This window comes from Vulpes vulpes, chromosome 5 (genome assembly GCF_048418805.1).
Source record: "Vulpes vulpes isolate BD-2025 chromosome 5, VulVul3, whole genome shotgun sequence".
NCBI classification, from domain to species: Eukaryota; Metazoa; Chordata; class Mammalia; order Carnivora; family Canidae; genus Vulpes; species Vulpes vulpes.
Genome location: NC_132784.1, coordinates 63,627,540 through 63,644,794, shown reverse-complemented (window position 1 = coordinate 63,644,794; position 17,255 = coordinate 63,627,540). Strand labels below are relative to the sequence as shown.

The following is a 17,255-nucleotide window of genomic DNA, read 5'->3' as shown; positions in this document are numbered from 1 at the left end:
TCTTTAAAAACTCTAACATAGAGCAGCTGACAGATTCAGTCTCCTGACCTTCACAGAGGTCTGAGAAGACTTGTGATGGAACACATTTTTTGTTCTGGGATGGGACCAGTGTCCTCTACACCTAGCTGGTTTCTGGTTAGGAGATTGGAGTGTGATGAATGGGCAAAGTTGGGAGCATCTGTTTACCTGGACCTCTGGGGGTACCACTCTGGGGAGGGGAGCCCGCCCCCCCAACTCCCTTTCAGCTGCTCATTGGGCTATGGCGCCACCTAGTGACCAAAGCATACCAAGGTACCACCTGAGGAAGAGGCTCTGGTTCCCACTCAGTTCCTACTTCCACTTTTCCCACACCTCAGTTTGTAATCCCTACAGGGCAACCACTTGAGTCATTTGGCAAAAAAATTACAAGAACAGGACAATGTATAACCACGCCCGACTGGCTTGTTTTATTGGAGAAGGGCATGTGGAGTTAACAACGTGAGGACAATTGGGACCTGAGGTCGGGGAAGAACAGCACCCCCTCCCCATACATGCCCACTGCCCCAAATAAAAAATAACCAACTATGGGAGAGCAGCTGAGACAGTGACTGAAGTTGGGGAAGGGAACAGGGAACCCAGGGGGTGGTGGAAGAAACCATGCGTGTGCTGGGAGGGCCCAGAGGCAGCGGCGGTGCGAGTAACATGAGTACGAGTCTCTTGTGTCTTCCACATAGGTCTATATAAATATATAGAGAGAAGTTGTTCACTTTCCCTTGCTCTCCCCTCTGCTCCACGCGGCTTGCCGCGGTCCCAGCTCCTCTTTCCACATGAGGGCGAAGGGAAGGGGATGATGAGCAAGTCATCACCGAATTGCAATCAGACCCACATCCATCAGCTTCTGGATCTTCTGTGCTATTACAGGATTCTTTAAGTGTCTTTAAAAGAAAAAAAAGGGCAAAGTTATTAGTTATTACATTTAAACCTAAAAAGCCCCCCCCCCCCCCAAAATGTCTTACTGGCTCTCAGAGCAGCCCCAATGCAAACTCCTCAAGCCCCATGGAAGGCACCAACAGGAGTCCTGGCAAAGAACGCTCTGTGAAGGCCCTGGTCCGCGGGCAGAATATGGCTGGCTCCACATGAACCCGCCGACACAGCCCAAGTCTGAGGCTGCTCTCCCAGCAAAGCTGCTCTTCCCACCAGATCACTAAAGCCAACCCAGTTAGCAGCAACAGACCCATCCCAGCTAACCACCTGCAGCCAGCCTTTATAACTGCAAGTAGGCAATACACAGTAACCACTCCCCTTAGACGGTCATGGTCACATGGCCACCAAGCTCAGGCTCCCTGCTCGCCTCCACCTTTTCCATCTCCCCCAACTCCACTTACTCGCTGAGTGCCTGAGGGTCCTTCTGCATCTGCTCCAGGATAAGCCGCATGGCAGGGTCACTCATTATCTGCTGCACCTCAGGGTCAGCCATGGCCCGTCGCTTCACGTCTTCGGGGCTATCGTGGCGGTTGTACTGGGCCATCATACAGCGCTGGTAACCGTCTGCCGCTTCCTGAGTCCCAGCAAAGCCCAAAAGGGAGGGTGTTAGCACTAACCGGTTCACTGCTTCCACAGCTCTGAGATATCAGGGGTAACCAGAAGCAAGGAGACAAAGAAACAGGCAAGAGGGAGAAACCAGCAAAACAACACCAAAAGGACCCAAGGGACAATGGAGGTAGGGGAGAGCCTCCTGGAGACCAGAAGGAGCCCTACCTTACAGTTGGAGTCCAGATCTAACGCCTTCTGGTAGACATCCATGGCTTTCGTGTAGTCCTTCATTGCCTCCAGGGCAGCTGCTTTCCGGGTGTACCCCTTGACTGAAGGGAAGTGGGGAAGGGGAGGTGTTAGTAGAACATGGCTCTGAAGGGTGCTGCTGCCACCTTCCCATGGGAACCCCAACACCTGTCTTGCCTGCTGACACTAGCTAAATGCTACAGGCCCCCAGATACAAGAAGGCAAGCATGTCCTCTCCCCGCTCCACCTCTGGGCCGGTGTCAAGGGACAAGGAGATGCCATGGAGAAGTACTTACTGAAGGCTGGCTCTAGCTGGATACATTCCTCACAGTCCTGGGAAGGAAAGAAAAAAATGCGGCTCATTCCTTCAGATGAGCTACCTGGAGGCAGGCTGGTCATTTGGAATTACTGATCTAATGCTTCGGCCACACCCATGACAGCATTCTTGTGTTCAGAGCATCTGTTAACCCAGGCATCTGGGCTGTCACAGAAAGCCCAGCCAAGGATGACAGAAGAACAAGTCAAGCAAAACCATGAGGGTTGACAAATCCAGACTATGGAACACCATAAGGAAGACAAGTGGCCTGGACTTTTCAAAGAGCTAAGATTATGGAAGAACCCACAAAAGGTAGGGAAACCTCTAGTTTGAGAAACTGAAAAGGACCTGCCAACCAAATGAAATGCACAGGCCCTGATCCTGACAGCTTTAAAATGTATTTCTGGATATGTGGGGAAATTTTATTTTATTTTATTTTATTTTTTTTGTGGGGAAATTTTTGAAGAGACCTTGCAGCCTTCATTCCACTATTATCAAAGGCTAATGACTCCTAAAGCGCACTCAAGAGCTCTGACACAGAGCGCCAAACATACCCTTCTTTTCACAAAGAGTGTGGCAACCCCCCCTCCCCAGTGTGCTTATCGCTCAAAGCGCTGGAGGGCACATAGGTGTTCTGGATTTGAAGTGCCTATTAAATGAAAAATTCTGGGGAAAAAAATGCTATTATGCACTATAGTTTCACAACCAGGTCCACTTCCAACTATTCCAGCAAAAACCTAGACCACAAATGGTTCAGTTCACTGCTCCCCTCCGTGGAGCTGGGGAAGTACCAGTCTACCTCCCAGATGACCGTCAATGCTATTCTTCACTTGGCAAACTGACTAGTTTTATTTTTTATTTTTAAAAAAAATTTTAATGGAGTTCAATTTGCCAACATATAGCATAACACCCAGTGCTCATCCCGCCAAGTGCCCCCCCATAGTGCCCATCACCCAGTCACCCCAACCCCCCACCGACCTCCCCTTCCACTACCCCTTGTTCGTTTCCCAGAGTTAGGTGTCTCTCATGTTTTGTCACCCTCACTGATATTTTCACTCATCCTCTCTCCTTTCCCTTTATTCCCTTTCACTAATTTTTATATTCCCCAAATGAATGAGACCATATGTTTGTCTTTTTCTGATTGACTTACTTCACTCAGCATAACACCCTCCAGTTCCATCCACGTCGAAGCAAATGGTGGGTATTTGTTGTTTCTTTCTTCCTTTCCTTTTCCTTCCCCTTCCCCTTCTTTCTTTCTCTCTCTCTCTCTTTCTTTCTTTCTTTCTCTCTCTCTCTCTTTCTTTCTTTTGTATTTGTCGTTTCTAATGGCTGAGTAAACTGACTGGTTTTGATGTCTCTAAGCCAGACATAGGCCCAGAAAACAGTGGCATCAATAACAAAAACTATTGGGGCACCTAGTGGCTCAGTGGCTCAGGTAGTGATCCGGGAGTCCTGAAGTGAGTGCCACCATTCTCCCTCTGCCTGTGTCTCTCTCTCGCGCGAATAAAGTGAATAAAACAACTACTATGCCGGATTCAAGTACTTGCGTCTCTACAGGTCACATTTGGTCACCTTCCCATAAGGTGGCCTGGACTTGGAACATTTTAAAAATCCAGAAAATGGTTTAATTTATTTTTAAGATTTTATTTATTTATTCATGAGGGAGACAGAGACAGAGAGAGAGAGGCAGAAATACAGGCAGAGAGAGAAGCAGGTTCCATGCAGGGAGCCTGATGTGGGACTCGATCCCGATCCCGATCCCGATCCCAGGTCTCCAGGATCAGAACCTGGGCTGAAGGCAGTGCTAAACTGCTGAGCCACTGGGGATGACCCCAGCAAACGGTTTAAACATCACCAACAGAGGCATCCAACAGCTTGTGTTCAAGACAGCAATGGGGACAAACTACTCTCATCATGGGGTTGACAGACTCACATGTGGCCACACTCACAGCACACCTGCTAACTGACCTAATCAAAAAGCGAGGGCAGATGACAAAGCCGCTGTGGAGAACAATACTGCACTTCTTCAAAAAATAATCAATTAATTAATTTAAAAATTAAACATTGAACAACTCCCGACACAGCACTTCACCTACAAGAACAAAGCAGGGACTGAAGGTGCCTGGGTAGTTCAGTGGTTAAGCATCTGCCTCAGCTCAAGTCATAATCCTGAGGTCCTGGGATTGAGTGTCCATATCACGCTCCCCCCAGGGAGCCTGCTTCTCCCTCTGCCTGTGTTTCTCATAAATAAATAAATCTAAGAAAGAAAACAAGCAAGCAAGCAGGGACTCCCAACAGATGCTGCATGCCCCTGTCCAATACCCAGGCTACTGAGGCAACACCCCAGTAGCCACAAGGTGGAAACTACCCAGTGCCATCTGATGATGGATAGATGATGGTGTGTACTTGTGACCCAACAGCACTCAGCCTTCAAAGATGACACGGATGCCTGCTACGGCACCCCAGAAGACACAGTGCCCAATGAAATAAGCCTAACACGAAAGAACACTGGATGGTCCCACTTATAGGAAGTCCCTAGAGGAGTCAGTGTCACAAAGACATGGGAGAACGGTGGCCACCAGAACTAGGGAAGAGGGAATGGGAGTTAGTGTTTAAAGGGTGCAGTTTCAGGGCTCCTGCATGGCTTAGTTGGTTGAGTGCTTTTGGCTTGGATCATGATCCCGGGGTCCTGGGATTGAACCCTACCATCAGGCTCCTTACTCAGCAGTGGGGGGTCTGCTTCTCCCTCTCTCTCTTCCCTGCTTGTGTTCTAATAAATAAGTACAATCTTTAAAAAAAAAAAAAAAAAAAAAAAAAAGATGCAGTTTGTTTGGTAAGATGAAAAGGTTCTGGAGGTACAGGAATGAGGGTTGCATAGTGTGAATACACTGGATACCACTGAACTGTACACTTAAAAGGTTAAAAAGCAAGGGAGAGGGCAGCCCGGGTGGCTCAGCGGTTTAGCGCTGCCTTCAGCCTGGGGTTTGATCCTGGAGACCTGGGATCGAGCCCCGCATCAGGCTCCCTGCATGGAACCTGCTTCTCCCTCTGCCTGTGTCTCTCATGAATAAATAAATAAAATCTTAAAAAAAAAAAAAAAAAAAAGCAAGGGAGAGAGAAAACTAACAGGAAGGAAAAAGAATCTATCATCAGAAAAAGTAGAAAAGAATCCATTTTTTCTTTCTTTTGAAGATTTGTGAGAGAACGCCTCTCCGCTGAGCAGGGAGCCCAATGTGGGACTCGATCCTAGGACCCTGGGATTATAACCCAAGCCAAAGGCAGATGCTTAACTGAGCCAACCCAGGCGCCCCAAAGATCCACTTTTCCAATCTCCCAACCACTTGATGGGCCGGGTCTAAGCAGACCCTGTACTTACAAAACTCACATGTTCATGCACCATTACCTTGACTCTAAGATCAAAATAGTAACATCAAACTGATGTCAATGAAAATGTGAAGAGAAAAAACACATTCCTCACATATAGGTTAATGACAATAGTGGCTGCTCAAAATTCCCAGACCTGCCCACCTTGAGCGCCAGCTGAAACTCCAGGAGTTTGGTGTAGCAGGCAGCTCGATTGCTGTACAATTTGGCATCTTTTGGATTCCGTTTGATGGCTTCTGTATAATGCTTCATGGCCTGGGGATAGTCCCCTGGATAAGGAATAAAATGGTTTTAGAAAGCAAAAGGCCACCCTCCCCACAGGGCATATCCAGCCCGCGGACAGCCAAGGAAGAAGACAGGTCTGTTCCACTCTTACCAAAGGCTCCACCCCACCTGAGCTGGAACGTACCTTTCTGAAAACATTCATTGCCTTTGTTCTTCTCCTCCAAGGCCAGATCTGGGTTTATGTAAGCCAGCCGCTCTTGCTCCTTCAGAATTTTCTCTGCCTAAGAAAAAACAGTCCTTCAGATTATTATTTAAACAATTATAAATGGGCAGCCTGGTGGCTCAGTGGTTTAGCACCACCTTCAGCCTAGGGCTTGATCCTGGAGACCCAGGATCGAGTCCCACGTCGGGCTCCCTGCATGGAACCTGCTGCTCCCTCTGCCTGTGTCTCTGCCTCTCTCTTTTTCTCTCCCTCTCTCTCATGAATAAATAAATAAAATCTCAAAAAAAAAAAAAAAAAAAAAAAACACACTCATGAACATGTCACTGAAAAAAGCCATGGGCGGATTCTGATTTTCAAGAAGTACCGTGCATGCAGCTCTCAATCTCAGAGTTCTGAATTCAAGCCCAAGCCCCACAATGGGTGTAGACATTACTTAAAAACAGAAACAAACCACATTCCTTATCAAGGTATACTGTGGGGTACCTGAGTGGTTCACTGGTTAAGCATCCAACTCTTGGTTTTGGCTCAGGTCATCTCAGGGTTGTGAGACTGAGCCTGTGTTGGGCTCCATACTAGGAGTAGAGCCTGCTTAAGATCCTTTCCCTCTTTCATGTGTCAATAACACAATTAGCTTTCTCACCAATCTTGGGGTGCCTGGGTGGCTCAGCTGGTGAAGCATCTGACTTGCTCAGGTCATGATCTCAGGGTCCTGGGATGAGCCCAAGTCAGGCTCTCTGCTCAGTGGGGAGTCTGCTTCTCCCTCTCCCGTTCTCCCCACTTGTGCATATGCAACCATTCAAATAAAATTTTAAAGAAAAAAATTCCTGACCAAACTTGTCAATAAAAGCAGCCCCCTCCATAATTTATAACAGGCACAACCCACACCACTTTAGTTGTATAAAGCAAAAAAAATGAAGTCACAGTAAGAACAGTAACATTCTGCATTCACTGACCCCCCTGCTGAAGTTAAGATCTGAGCTGACATAAAAGTACACAGGGTAGCCCGAGTGGTTCAGCAGTTTAGCGCCGCCTTCAGCCCAGGGCCTGATCCTGGAAACCTGGGATCGAGTCCCACGTCAGGCTCCTTGCATGGAGCCTGCTTCTCCCTCTGCCTGTGTCTCTGCCTCTCTCTCTCTCTCTGTCTCTCATGAATAAATAAATAAAATCTTAAAAAAAAAAAAAAAAAGTACACAGACAACCTAGGGTTATTCCTTACCTGTTCTCAATGGAAAAGGCTGTTACATAAAACGATCAAAAACACTACGTAAAACCATTTAAGATTCATTATTAATTACAACTCTAAGAAATAAGTTAACAACGAAACACCCCCATTTCTCCGTACCCACCTGTTGGCATTTCTTGAGCACATCTGGGGTCCGGTGCTCTGCCAAAGACTTGTTATAGAAATGGATGGCATCCTTGTACTTTTCTTCCTTGAAGTAGGAGTTGCCAATTCGAGCATAAGCTCTGACAGAAACAAGTGAAAAAGAATTTACTAAGTGTGGAGCAGGCACAAGGTCATCTCCTGCAGAGAAATGACGTCAACAGCTAGGAACAAGGCCCCCCCTCACTGCTGGGACACTACGCCCTCCAAACACCTTTTGTCTCGATGCCTGCAGCCTCCTCTCCAGCCCACAGTTAACAGAGCAGGTCGTGTGGCCAGCAACCCTCCTCCCCATGCAGGGAAATTTAAGTCTCGGACATCGACCCCTCCACACCACTCGAAGTACAGCTGAAGGTCGCGCGTACTTGGCAATCTGTCGATAGTCTTCTCGGTTTTCTCGCCCCACTTCGATGGCCTTCTCACAAAGCTCCCGGCATTTACTGTAGTCGCCCTTCTCGAAGTACACGGCTGCCAGGCAGGAGGATTGAGGAAGAGTCAGCCTCTGTCATTCCCCAGGACCCCCTGACAACGCACTTACCCCTTGGCCTGGGCCTCACCTGCTTGATTGGTCATGTAAGTCATGTTGGTGGGGTCCAGGTCCTTGGCTCTGTCATAGTGCTTCAAGGCTGTGTCAAAGTCTTTCTTCTTGTAGGCTTCGTTACCCAGCTCTTTCTCTTTCAGTGCCTAGACAAGGTACAGGAAGGGCACTGAGCAAATCTAACCCAGATGGCAAAGAAAGCGAGCTTGCAACCCATCACAGGGACCTTACAGCACGTACGACCAACAGGTCTATGGAAGCAAGGTCTCCACCTCTACCAACCAGCCTCTTCCCAACCAGCCAGAGATTGAAAAGTGAAGGACTAGCTGTTGGAATGAAAAGTTAAAGTTTCATCTCTACCTCCTCTGAAACTCCCTTTTCCATCTACAGTCCTGGATTCCATCAGAGAGCAGAGAGCTGCTTCAGGGGAGAGGACATCTCTTCAGCTTGTGCCAGCCTCAAAAAGGATAGCAGTTCTGTGCCTTGTTTTACTGGGAGAGGCGGTGCCAAGTCAGTTTGTCACACAGCTACCCTGGGGCCTCTGCGGTCAGGGAGTAGCAGCAGAGGGGTGGTGGGAGCTTCGGAAGGGGCTGGCCCGGTGGCAGAAGTCTTCAGCACAGCTCGCTAACACCCACATCATAGGGCCTTTTCCCAGCTTGGAGACACCCTGAACAACCAACGCTTACCCATCTGAAGGTGCTAAATACGGCAACAATCTGCTGTTCCCATTTATAAGAAGGGAAATAAAATCGTGTAACCACATGCCTCCTGCTCTGCAAGACAATGTTGCTAAGTGGACAACTTTCAACTACATACATCCAACCAGAAAACAGAAGCCTGAAGATGGGTGTGGACAATATCCCTCTGGACCCCGCCGAGGACAAGATCACATAATTTTACCAGCTTGCCCTGACCAACATCCATGCCGCAAGTCTGAGATACACCATTCTTATTAAATCTCTTGGCAAGTCAACCTTTCAACATACTGACCATTCTCATTAACAACAACCACCGTGCACTCAAAAGTCACAGCCGGCCTGACCCATGGCACTCCTGTCTGACAGGGGCTTCCTAACTAGGTTGCTTAGGAACATGTGACAATGAGGAAAAAAACGAGACCTGCTTCTTATTCTCTGGAAGATCTTCTTCCATTGGCTCTGGCTTGGTGTCCTTCTTGGGAGGAGGAGGTGGGGGAGGTGTTCCAACTTCCTCCTCTTCATCCATGCTGCCCAGATCCACACCCAGCAGGACACTCAGAGTAGTCATGATCCGGGGATCTTGCAGTTTCCTAGCATTGGTAAAGAAAGTCACAGATATTCTTCCTCACAACCGATTTTAAGCTATTTACTGCTAAGTCTTAGATTACTATATTGAGAGCTTCTCTTCCACAGAAAAACTGCTAGATTCCGCACTATCCATGAGGTACCACTGGGGAATACCCTACCCCTCGACAATCCACCTAAATCGAGTCAGGGTTATTTCTTGAGGGCAGAAGACACACAGATAGATGAGTTAGAGGTGTACTCCATCTCATCTCAGGAACCACAGAGATTCAGGTAGCCACAGATACCAGGACTTAAACACATCTTTACACCTGACACTCTTCTCAACCACAAGTGTCCTCGTCAATGTCCCAAGAGACAGCATGTGGGGTATGTATACAAAAGATAGTGCTGGTGCCAGATCAGAATTATAGTAGAGGAGCGAACAGTCATGGAGACTTAAAAATGAAAATTCTAAATTATTCTGATAACATGTCCCCCTTGACCCTTTCTGAAATACAAATAAACTACAAACCAACAAACACCTACCGCTCATTAGAGAAAAAGCAAAGGCAGAAACATTGCTGTCTGATTGAGGGACACCCTCCTTCCTTATGCCCAGGCATAAAATGCCAGGAAGAAAGCACCATATTCTTGTCTATTTCCAGAGACAAACCATGCTGCCTTGACTTACGTGCCCAAGTCAGATGGCTTGTTTCGTAGTTGCTCTATCAGCTCCCGGTAGGTAGGATCAGCGAGCAGTGTCCTTGTCCTGGGATCACTCTCCAATTTCTGGTACAGATTGGGCATGTTGAAAGGGTTCATGAATTTCCGTTCTGTTTCGAACAAAAAAAGCACGTGATCAGAAATCGGTTCCCTTGATCCCTGATGCATCTTTAGCCTTTAAGCCTGATATTTAGGCAGGAGAGCCTCAAAGTTAACCCCATTAAAAACAAAACAAAACCCCCCCAAAACACACCACCAACAGTGTATTGGCGCCTACCTGCCAATCGAGCCTCCATATTCTGTAAGCCCTCTTTGAGCTGAGGATTATTTGCTTCATGTTTTAAACCCTCTTCGTAGGTTCGCTTGGCTTCTTCAAATCGGTTTAAGAACTCAAGGGCTGCAGCCTTCCTCGAATAGCCCTTAAACCAGCAAGAAAGAATAAAAAAAAAAAGAAATAAAGGACACCAGGAGTTAAGTCCAGAAAATGAACTCCAAAGAACCTGTTTTACATTTCACAGGACAAAATGGGTATTCACGTGAGGACCAAAGAACAGGAAGAGGAGCACATGGTGCCAAGAATGAAGAATCCAGCCACAATTCAAAGATGCTTACCCTCCCCACCTCAGTTTATCTTATGACCCAGGGCTGTCCGTCAGCAGCCTTTCGTCTCTCAGCAGTACAAAGGAGAAGAGCGGTCTCAGTGACAGATGGGATCTCAGACTTGGCGACCCGTGCCATCAGTCTGAGGCAAAGACGCAGACGGGGAGAACGAATGGGCCAGCAACTACCTGTCTACAGGAATTGCAACCAGCCAGGTCAGGAGGGCCCTGTACTTAACAGCATTCTAGAAGGCATTTTTGTGAACTCTGAAGTCCCAGTGCATCCACAGCTTACCTTGCCCCAGTCGGGCTTTAAGTCCACGGTTTTGCAGCCATCCTCATAAGCCTTCTGGTAGTCCCCTTTCTTGGCGTAGGCTGCGGAGCGATTGCTATAGAGCACATGGTTCTGGGGATCTAACTTAATGGCCTCAGAGTAGCACTGCAGTGCGTCATCAATGTTGCCCGCACTCAGGGCCTTATTGCCCTTCTCTTTCAGCTCATTTACCTAAGGGAAAAAAAAGGTCAATGTAGTTTTTCCCCATAACACACTTGCTTGATCCTGACTTAAGGTGGTTATTGACAAAGTTACTTTAAAAACCAAAAGAAAACACTCAATTTGTTCGTTTACCATCTCCCACATCTTTTGGAACCAACCAATAAATAATAAGGAACAAAGAAATAAAGCCTGACCCTTGGCTCTCCACTGTCTCCAGTGCGAATTAGAATTCTTGCCACTCTTTCCAAAGTCTCTACTTAGGGCTGTTTAAGAACATACTCGTGAGTTCCTTTCGTGGAAAAACAAATTCATTTGCCATCAGAATGCCAAGAGGCCCAAACGATCAACCAAACACAGGCCGCACTGCTCCTCACAGAAAAGGGAGTCATGAAAGAAGTGAATGGAGTGTGCACAGACACATGCTCCACAACCCACAGGCTTCACGACAGCTTCTCTGGAGCATGGAGATGCTCACCCACAATCGGAGAAGAATCTATTTCCATTCATAATTGTGGTAATATGTCACAACGTGGTAGATTACTGTGCTCTTAATGAGTAAACGAGAGCTAGCCTCTGAAAATCAGTCTTTGCCACATTTAAGCATTCTCATATTATACAAGCTATGTAAGAAAATGAAACACTATTCGTGGTTTAATATCCCATCCTCTCAAATATTCAGACCACGGTCCTAATTCAAGGCTTCTTCCAACCTGGGAAGCCCTTCAAGAGAAAAAGGGCCACATCTCAAATGCACACATTTGGTGAGATCAAGTATGTCATTCAAGTTACTAAATCATTCTGTCTTGAGTCTATCACCCAGCCATGATCCAGTACCTACCTACTCATGCAAGTGATTTTGGAACCCTGAGGCTTACCAATCGGGAACTTCCCTCCATTAACCAGAAATATTAGAGACACCTTAAAAAGGACAAAGTAAGGAAAAGACTGCCAAATGCAGCACAGGATAAACATCTTAGAACCCAGGAAAGGAGGGATGCCTGGGTGGCTCAGCATCTGCCTTTGGTTCAGGTCATGATCCCAGCATCCTGGGGCGGAGGCCCCACATAGTGCTCCCGGAGTCTGCTTCCCCCTCTCCTCTTGCTGGTGCTCTCTTTCTCTGTCACATAAATAAATAAAAATCTTGGCGGGAAAAAAAAAAGAACTCAGGAAGGAGACCACAAAGCAAAAAGTTAAAAACTCAACTAGTATCAAGACAGTTGAGAACAGCTCCATAAAGTTCTTCCCTATCCTACAAAACATCATTTTCCAAAGTGAGTACTGGCCCGCAGTAGGTCAGGAAATCAAGTCTGGAGGTCATGATCAGCACTTTAAAACATCAAGTAGAAAAAATAAAATAAAAAATAAAACATCAAGTAGAATAGAAAACACCAGCCCACAATGCACATTAATAGCGAAGGCTATCTTGCTAAATGTCTCCCACAGTTCCACGTCTGCATTAAGTCTAATGCAAAAAGTACGTTACCCTGGGATTCGAAAGGCACTAAAAAGAGAATATGGACACTCCAATCTGCCCAACTTGAATACTTCTGAAACCTGAAATACAGATCTGAGTTGAAAATGGAAACCAAAGGCAGAGTTGCATGATCAATGGGCTCAGGAGTAGGTTGGGACACACCTGGAGTTAAAATTCTAAGTTGCCTCCACACAAGGCAGGAGTGTGCAGCCCTGAGTTTAGTCATTCATTTACAGTCTACCTGTATACCCGCTCCATCTGCAATGGACAGCACCACTTTAAAAAGTTTTTTCCCTATTTTGACAAGAGGCACAAACCCTTTTCTTCAATTTCTAAGTAACGAGTTTTTCACTCCAAAAATCTTTGTTTTTGTCTTTACCACAGCCTACTTAGTCTTAGATACAATTTAATTATCCCAAGTGAGAAAAAAAAAAAACAAACAAAAAAAACTATTCACCCCTCCAATTCTACAACTTAAAAAAACTTACCAAAGAGGCTCCAGATTTGATTAAAGCAGCAATGGCTTTACCTGAGAAAAGTAACACTAGGCTTTCTAAATCACACAAAAACAAGGAGCCATTTCCCCCTCCCAAGAAGTGCTACACTTCAATGACAGCTTCGAATAGAACAAAATCTCTTCTGGCTGTTTACAACCTCCAGGCAGCAGAGGATAAAATGAAGCCACTGAAAGCAACCACCAGCAGCAGCTACAAACGCGGTCCCCTAAAAATGCTGAGCCGAGACAAATAACTTACTTTTTGCTGCTTATCTACATAGCCTAGATTTTCTACAGAAACCAATTCCTCCTTGTGTATTCAGAAACCAACCTTCCAGAAACATCAATCTTCAGTTACTCTCGAATCACATACACTCAAGACAGAAAAGAAAAGAAAAGAAAAGAAAAGAAAAGAAAAGAAAAGAAAAGAAAAGAAAAGAAAAGGGAGGGGCGGCACACACATCTGTAAAGCCCTGGCAGAGATGGAAACCGTTCCAAGGACTTTGGCGGCACCGTCCCTTTCCTGCATCAGGCAAAGCTGCCGGCCCGCCGCTCATCAAACCTTCCCTCAACGTCCTTCCGTAGGCAGAAAAGTAGTATTTCCCCCAACCGGCTACTTCCAGCGGATTCCCGTCCCCGCTCCGCATCCTCCCAAGTTAACTGTGGCCAAGTCCCGGCCGGCTTCTCTTCTCCGTCCCCTATCCCCGCTGGTGCGGACCCGGGCCCCCCGGCCTCTACCGAAGCCCCTCGCCCACCGTCAGCCCTCCCCGCGTTCCCCGCTGAGCTGAGAGCCACCTCCCAGGAGGCCTCCGGGGCCCAGCCACGGCCTCTCTTCCCGTTCGACTTAGGCCGAACCGTCGCCGGTCCCCCGGTCCTCCTCACCGAGCGGGCAGGCGACGGGCGCTGACTGGACCCGGCGCTCCCCACAACTCGGCCTCACTACACTGCTCACCTCCCGCTCGGTGGGCCGCGGCCCTCACGTTCTCCCCCTGCCGCTGCCGCTGCCCGGCCGGCCCCCCACCGCCGCTCCGGCCTCCCCGATCGGCGCCCGCCCCGCTCCTCCACCCGTGGCCCGGCCTCCGCCGGTGTCCGAGCTGCCCTCGGGCCTCGGCCCGCCCCTCCCCCTTCACCTGCTCCATAGCCCAGCCCGGAACCCCGTTGAATCGACTCCGTCCGCTCCGCGTTCCCAACCGCACGCGCCGCCTTCTGGAACCTACTAGAAGCTGCCGGGACCCCTGGATCCCACCCCTTCCTCGCCTGCTCATTGGTGGAGCTCCCCGAGGGGGCTTTCAGTGCTTCCCTACTATTGGCTTGAAGTCTAGCCCATCATCTCTGCTTCTCTGTCATTGGGCAGTTGAGAGTAATCCCCTCAGCCCTGCCTCCCTCGCGCCTCCGGATTGGACTCTTCCCGGTAAGCCCCGCCTGCCCAAAGCTCTATGATTGGAGGGAGGGGCGGACTTCTGCTACAGGGATTGGTGGCTTGGTCCGCCAATCGTGGCCCCGCTGGCCGCGCCCATTGGTCCTGTTCTTTCTGGAAATTTCCACCTCTCCCATTGGGCTGACGGGGTCCTGGAGGGCACCGCCTTCAGGCCAAAAAAGAATGTCGATTGGGCGGAGAGTCGCCGCGGCTTCGCGCTGATAGGTTTAAAAGGCCATCCTTCAACCGGCAGCGTGGAGTTTCGCCTCTGCAGTGGTTTATGGGAGTCCGAGAGGGCGGTCTCTCTCTGCCGCCGTAGCCGCGGTGCCCGCGAGGGTGGTGGCCCCGACGACCCGCTCCGCCCCGAGTTGCGGCGGTGGGGGGGGGGGGGTGTGACTCTGGGTCGACCTCGAGAGAGCTCCGTGGCCGCCCCCAGAGCCCGCGCTCAGGCGCCGGGTGGTCAGACATAGCGAGCTGGGCTTTGGATGGGACAGGCCGGGATCTCCCCGCGGCAGGGCCCCTGACTCCCCTCCGCGGAGACTCGCTCGTGTCAAGGGTTTGGTCGTCCAGGGTCGTGGGGAGCCCTCAGTGAGCGGGAACTGCCGCCATTCGGGGGTGCGGGGAATAAGAGCTGGAGGGGGGTGCTTGCTCCCCCGCTGCAGGTGGTGGCCGCTTGGGAGAGCCTCCACGAGAGCACCCTGGGAAGCCAGACGGCCGAGAGCGTGCAGGGGAGAAGCTGGTGTTCCCTCCCGGACCCGTGTGTGCTTCTTGGAACAAGGCAGCCGCGTGCCAGGTCCGGAGAGGGCTTGGACTAGGGTCTCGGGGTCCGCGGGGTCCTTGCTCTGTCCTACCGACTGGGTCATGCCACCCCCGTGCCAGGTTGTGAGTGCCCACTCCTTGGCAAGCACTTGTCTGCATGGCTTCCTCTTCCAGGCCAGCTGTCCCTGATCCAGTCCCAGCGCTGCAACCCAAGTCACTGCATATCCACATCCCTTGCTTAAAACTCTTGGAGGTGGGCAGCCCGGGTGGCTCAGCGGTTAGGCGCCGCCTTCAGTCCAGGGTGTGATCCTGGGGACCCCGGATCGAGTCCCGTGTCGGGCTTTCTGCATGGAGCCTGTTACACCCTCTGCCTGTGTCTCTGCCTCTCTCTCATCAATAAATAATAAAAACAAAATCTAAAAAAACAAAACAAAACAAAAACCCTCCTGGAGGCTTTAGATTGGGGCGCAGGGCCTAATCTGACAGGCCTGCTTTTCCCACCTCTTTCCCTGTCCCCCATCTTCAGCACCAAACTCTAGCCCACTGATGTCTCTGCTTCTTCACTCGGGGCCTGCCTCCAAACTGTTCACTACTGGGTCCTCCTTCCACCAACGCTGCCAGGTTAATTCGGTCTTTCAGGATGAGATGAGCTGTCAAGTTTCCTTAACAGTCTACCCCCAACAAGAACACTGATTTCTGCCCACTCGTCACTTGGTTTTATTGCACTGTGGGTTCTACATGTATCCAATCATAAATTAAACTGGCCACTTTGGTATCATTGCCACATTTTGCAAGGTCCGCAGGGACCTCATGTCTGTATTTCTTGATTCTTGTCTTCCAAGTGTATTGCACAGTATCTGGCACATAGTAGGTGTTCATTAACACATAATTGAATGTGTCCGATGAGATTGTAGGTGCTGGGGAAAATGCAGTGAACAAACCTGGCAAAAATCACCTGGTGCTCATTGTAGTGAAGGAGACAGGCCAAAAAACCTTGTAGGGTATATCTGCTCAAGTGCAGTGGAGAAAAAGCAGAGAAAGGGTTAAGGAGTGTTGGGGGAGGGGGACGGTGTTGCCTTTTTAATAAGCTGGCCTGGACAAACCTCAGTGAGAAGCTGATACTTGAGAAAAAACCTGAAGAAATAAGAGAGTGAGATTAACGGAAAATCTAGGGACAAACCTTGCACTCAAAGGGAACAACACATACAAGGTCCTGGGTGGGAGCTGCACTGAGGTAGCCAAAATGGTGAGAGTGGGGCCAAGAGGAAGCAGGGGCCAGGTCCTGCAGGACAAGAGGCCATTGTGTTTGTGCCAGCCTGTTTTGAACAGATAAGGGTCATGATCTGATGTAGTTTTATCAGGATTCCTCTGGCTGCAGCGTAGGTGACCTCTCGGGACACTCTTGCCATGTTCCAGGAGAGCTGTAAGAATGCTGTGGGCTGAGACAGTTGGGTTCCAACTTTTGGAGGAGCCAACAGTATCTGTTGATACACTGGACTCAGAACAGGAAGGAAGGAGGTGAACTTCAGGCTTTTGGCCTCTCTTCTTAATCTGTTAAAATTAAACCAGTCCACAGGATCTGTCATTTTTCCTTGACACTGTCTCCAGCCCACCACACTCTTACCAGTCCTACTGCTGCCCCCCCCAGTATCTTCCACCATCTTCCCACTGTTTCTCTCCAGGCTTCTTTCCCATTTCTCCCTCTGTATAACCTGGTCTTAGCATCACTGACATCTTTTATATATAGGCACGCTTCTCCGGATGCAGGGGCTCAACAGCAAATAAGACAGCTCAAAGAGGCAGCTCATGTGGATCTTGTCTTTTAGTGGGAGAGATAGATAGTAGAGATGCTCATCAGCTGTGTGACTTCAGGCAACCTGCTTAACCTCTCTGTGTTTCCATTTCCATTTTATTTTTTTTAAACATGTTATTGCTTTTATTTATTTATTTATTTATTTATTTATTTTTGATAGTCACAGAGAGAGAGAGAAGCAGAGACACAGGCAGAGGGAGAAGCAGGCTCCATGCACCGGGAGCCTGATGTAGGATTCGATCCCGGGTCTCCAGGATTGCGCCCTGGGCCAAAGGCAGGCGCCAAACCGCTGCACCACCCAGGGATCCCTCCATTTCCATTTTAAAATGTGATTGAGGGCAGCCCTTGGTGGCGCAGCGGTTTAGCGCCGCCTGCAGCCCGGGGT

The 17,255-nt window shown here is 49.0% G+C and overlaps 1 protein-coding gene and 1 long non-coding RNA gene across 2 annotated transcripts; one reads left to right on the top strand and one right to left on the bottom strand.

The window, feature by feature from the left end:
* Positions 1–421: 421 nt before the first annotated feature.
* STIP1 (stress induced phosphoprotein 1) lies at positions 422–14,114 on the bottom strand. The gene is made up of 14 exons (XM_026004585.2): positions 14,012–14,114; positions 10,711–10,920; positions 10,094–10,235; positions 9,785–9,926; positions 8,948–9,116; positions 7,848–7,974; positions 7,656–7,758; positions 7,253–7,373; positions 5,868–5,964; positions 5,603–5,727; positions 2,055–2,091; positions 1,738–1,841; positions 1,365–1,537; positions 422–914 (listed from the first exon to the last, which is right to left on the bottom strand). The coding sequence occupies exons 1-14, from the start codon at positions 14,018–14,020 to the stop codon at positions 842–844; spliced, it is 1,632 nt and encodes a 543-aa protein (XP_025860370.2). The 5' UTR covers positions 14,021–14,114; the 3' UTR covers positions 422–841.
* Positions 14,115–14,586: 472 nt separating this feature from the next.
* Positions 14,587–15,508, top strand: LOC140598892 (uncharacterized). Its single transcript, XR_012001437.1, has 2 exons — positions 14,587–15,091; positions 15,232–15,508. It is a non-coding gene; the product is annotated as an uncharacterized lncRNA (long non-coding RNA).
* Positions 15,509–17,255: the final 1,747 nt, after the last annotated feature.

What these genes read in the sequence shown, in the direction of transcription:
- STIP1 (XM_026004585.2), bottom strand. An exon ending in CAATGAATGTTTTCAGAAAG is followed by an intron (nt 5,728 to 5,867) that starts GTACGTTCCAGC and finishes TTCCTTATCCAG; the next exon opens with GGGACTATCCCCAGGCCATG. An exon ending in ATCTGGACTCCAACTGTAAG is followed by an intron (nt 1,538 to 1,737) that starts GTAGGGCTCCTT and finishes GCTGGGACTCAG; the next exon opens with GAAGCGGCAGACGGTTACCA.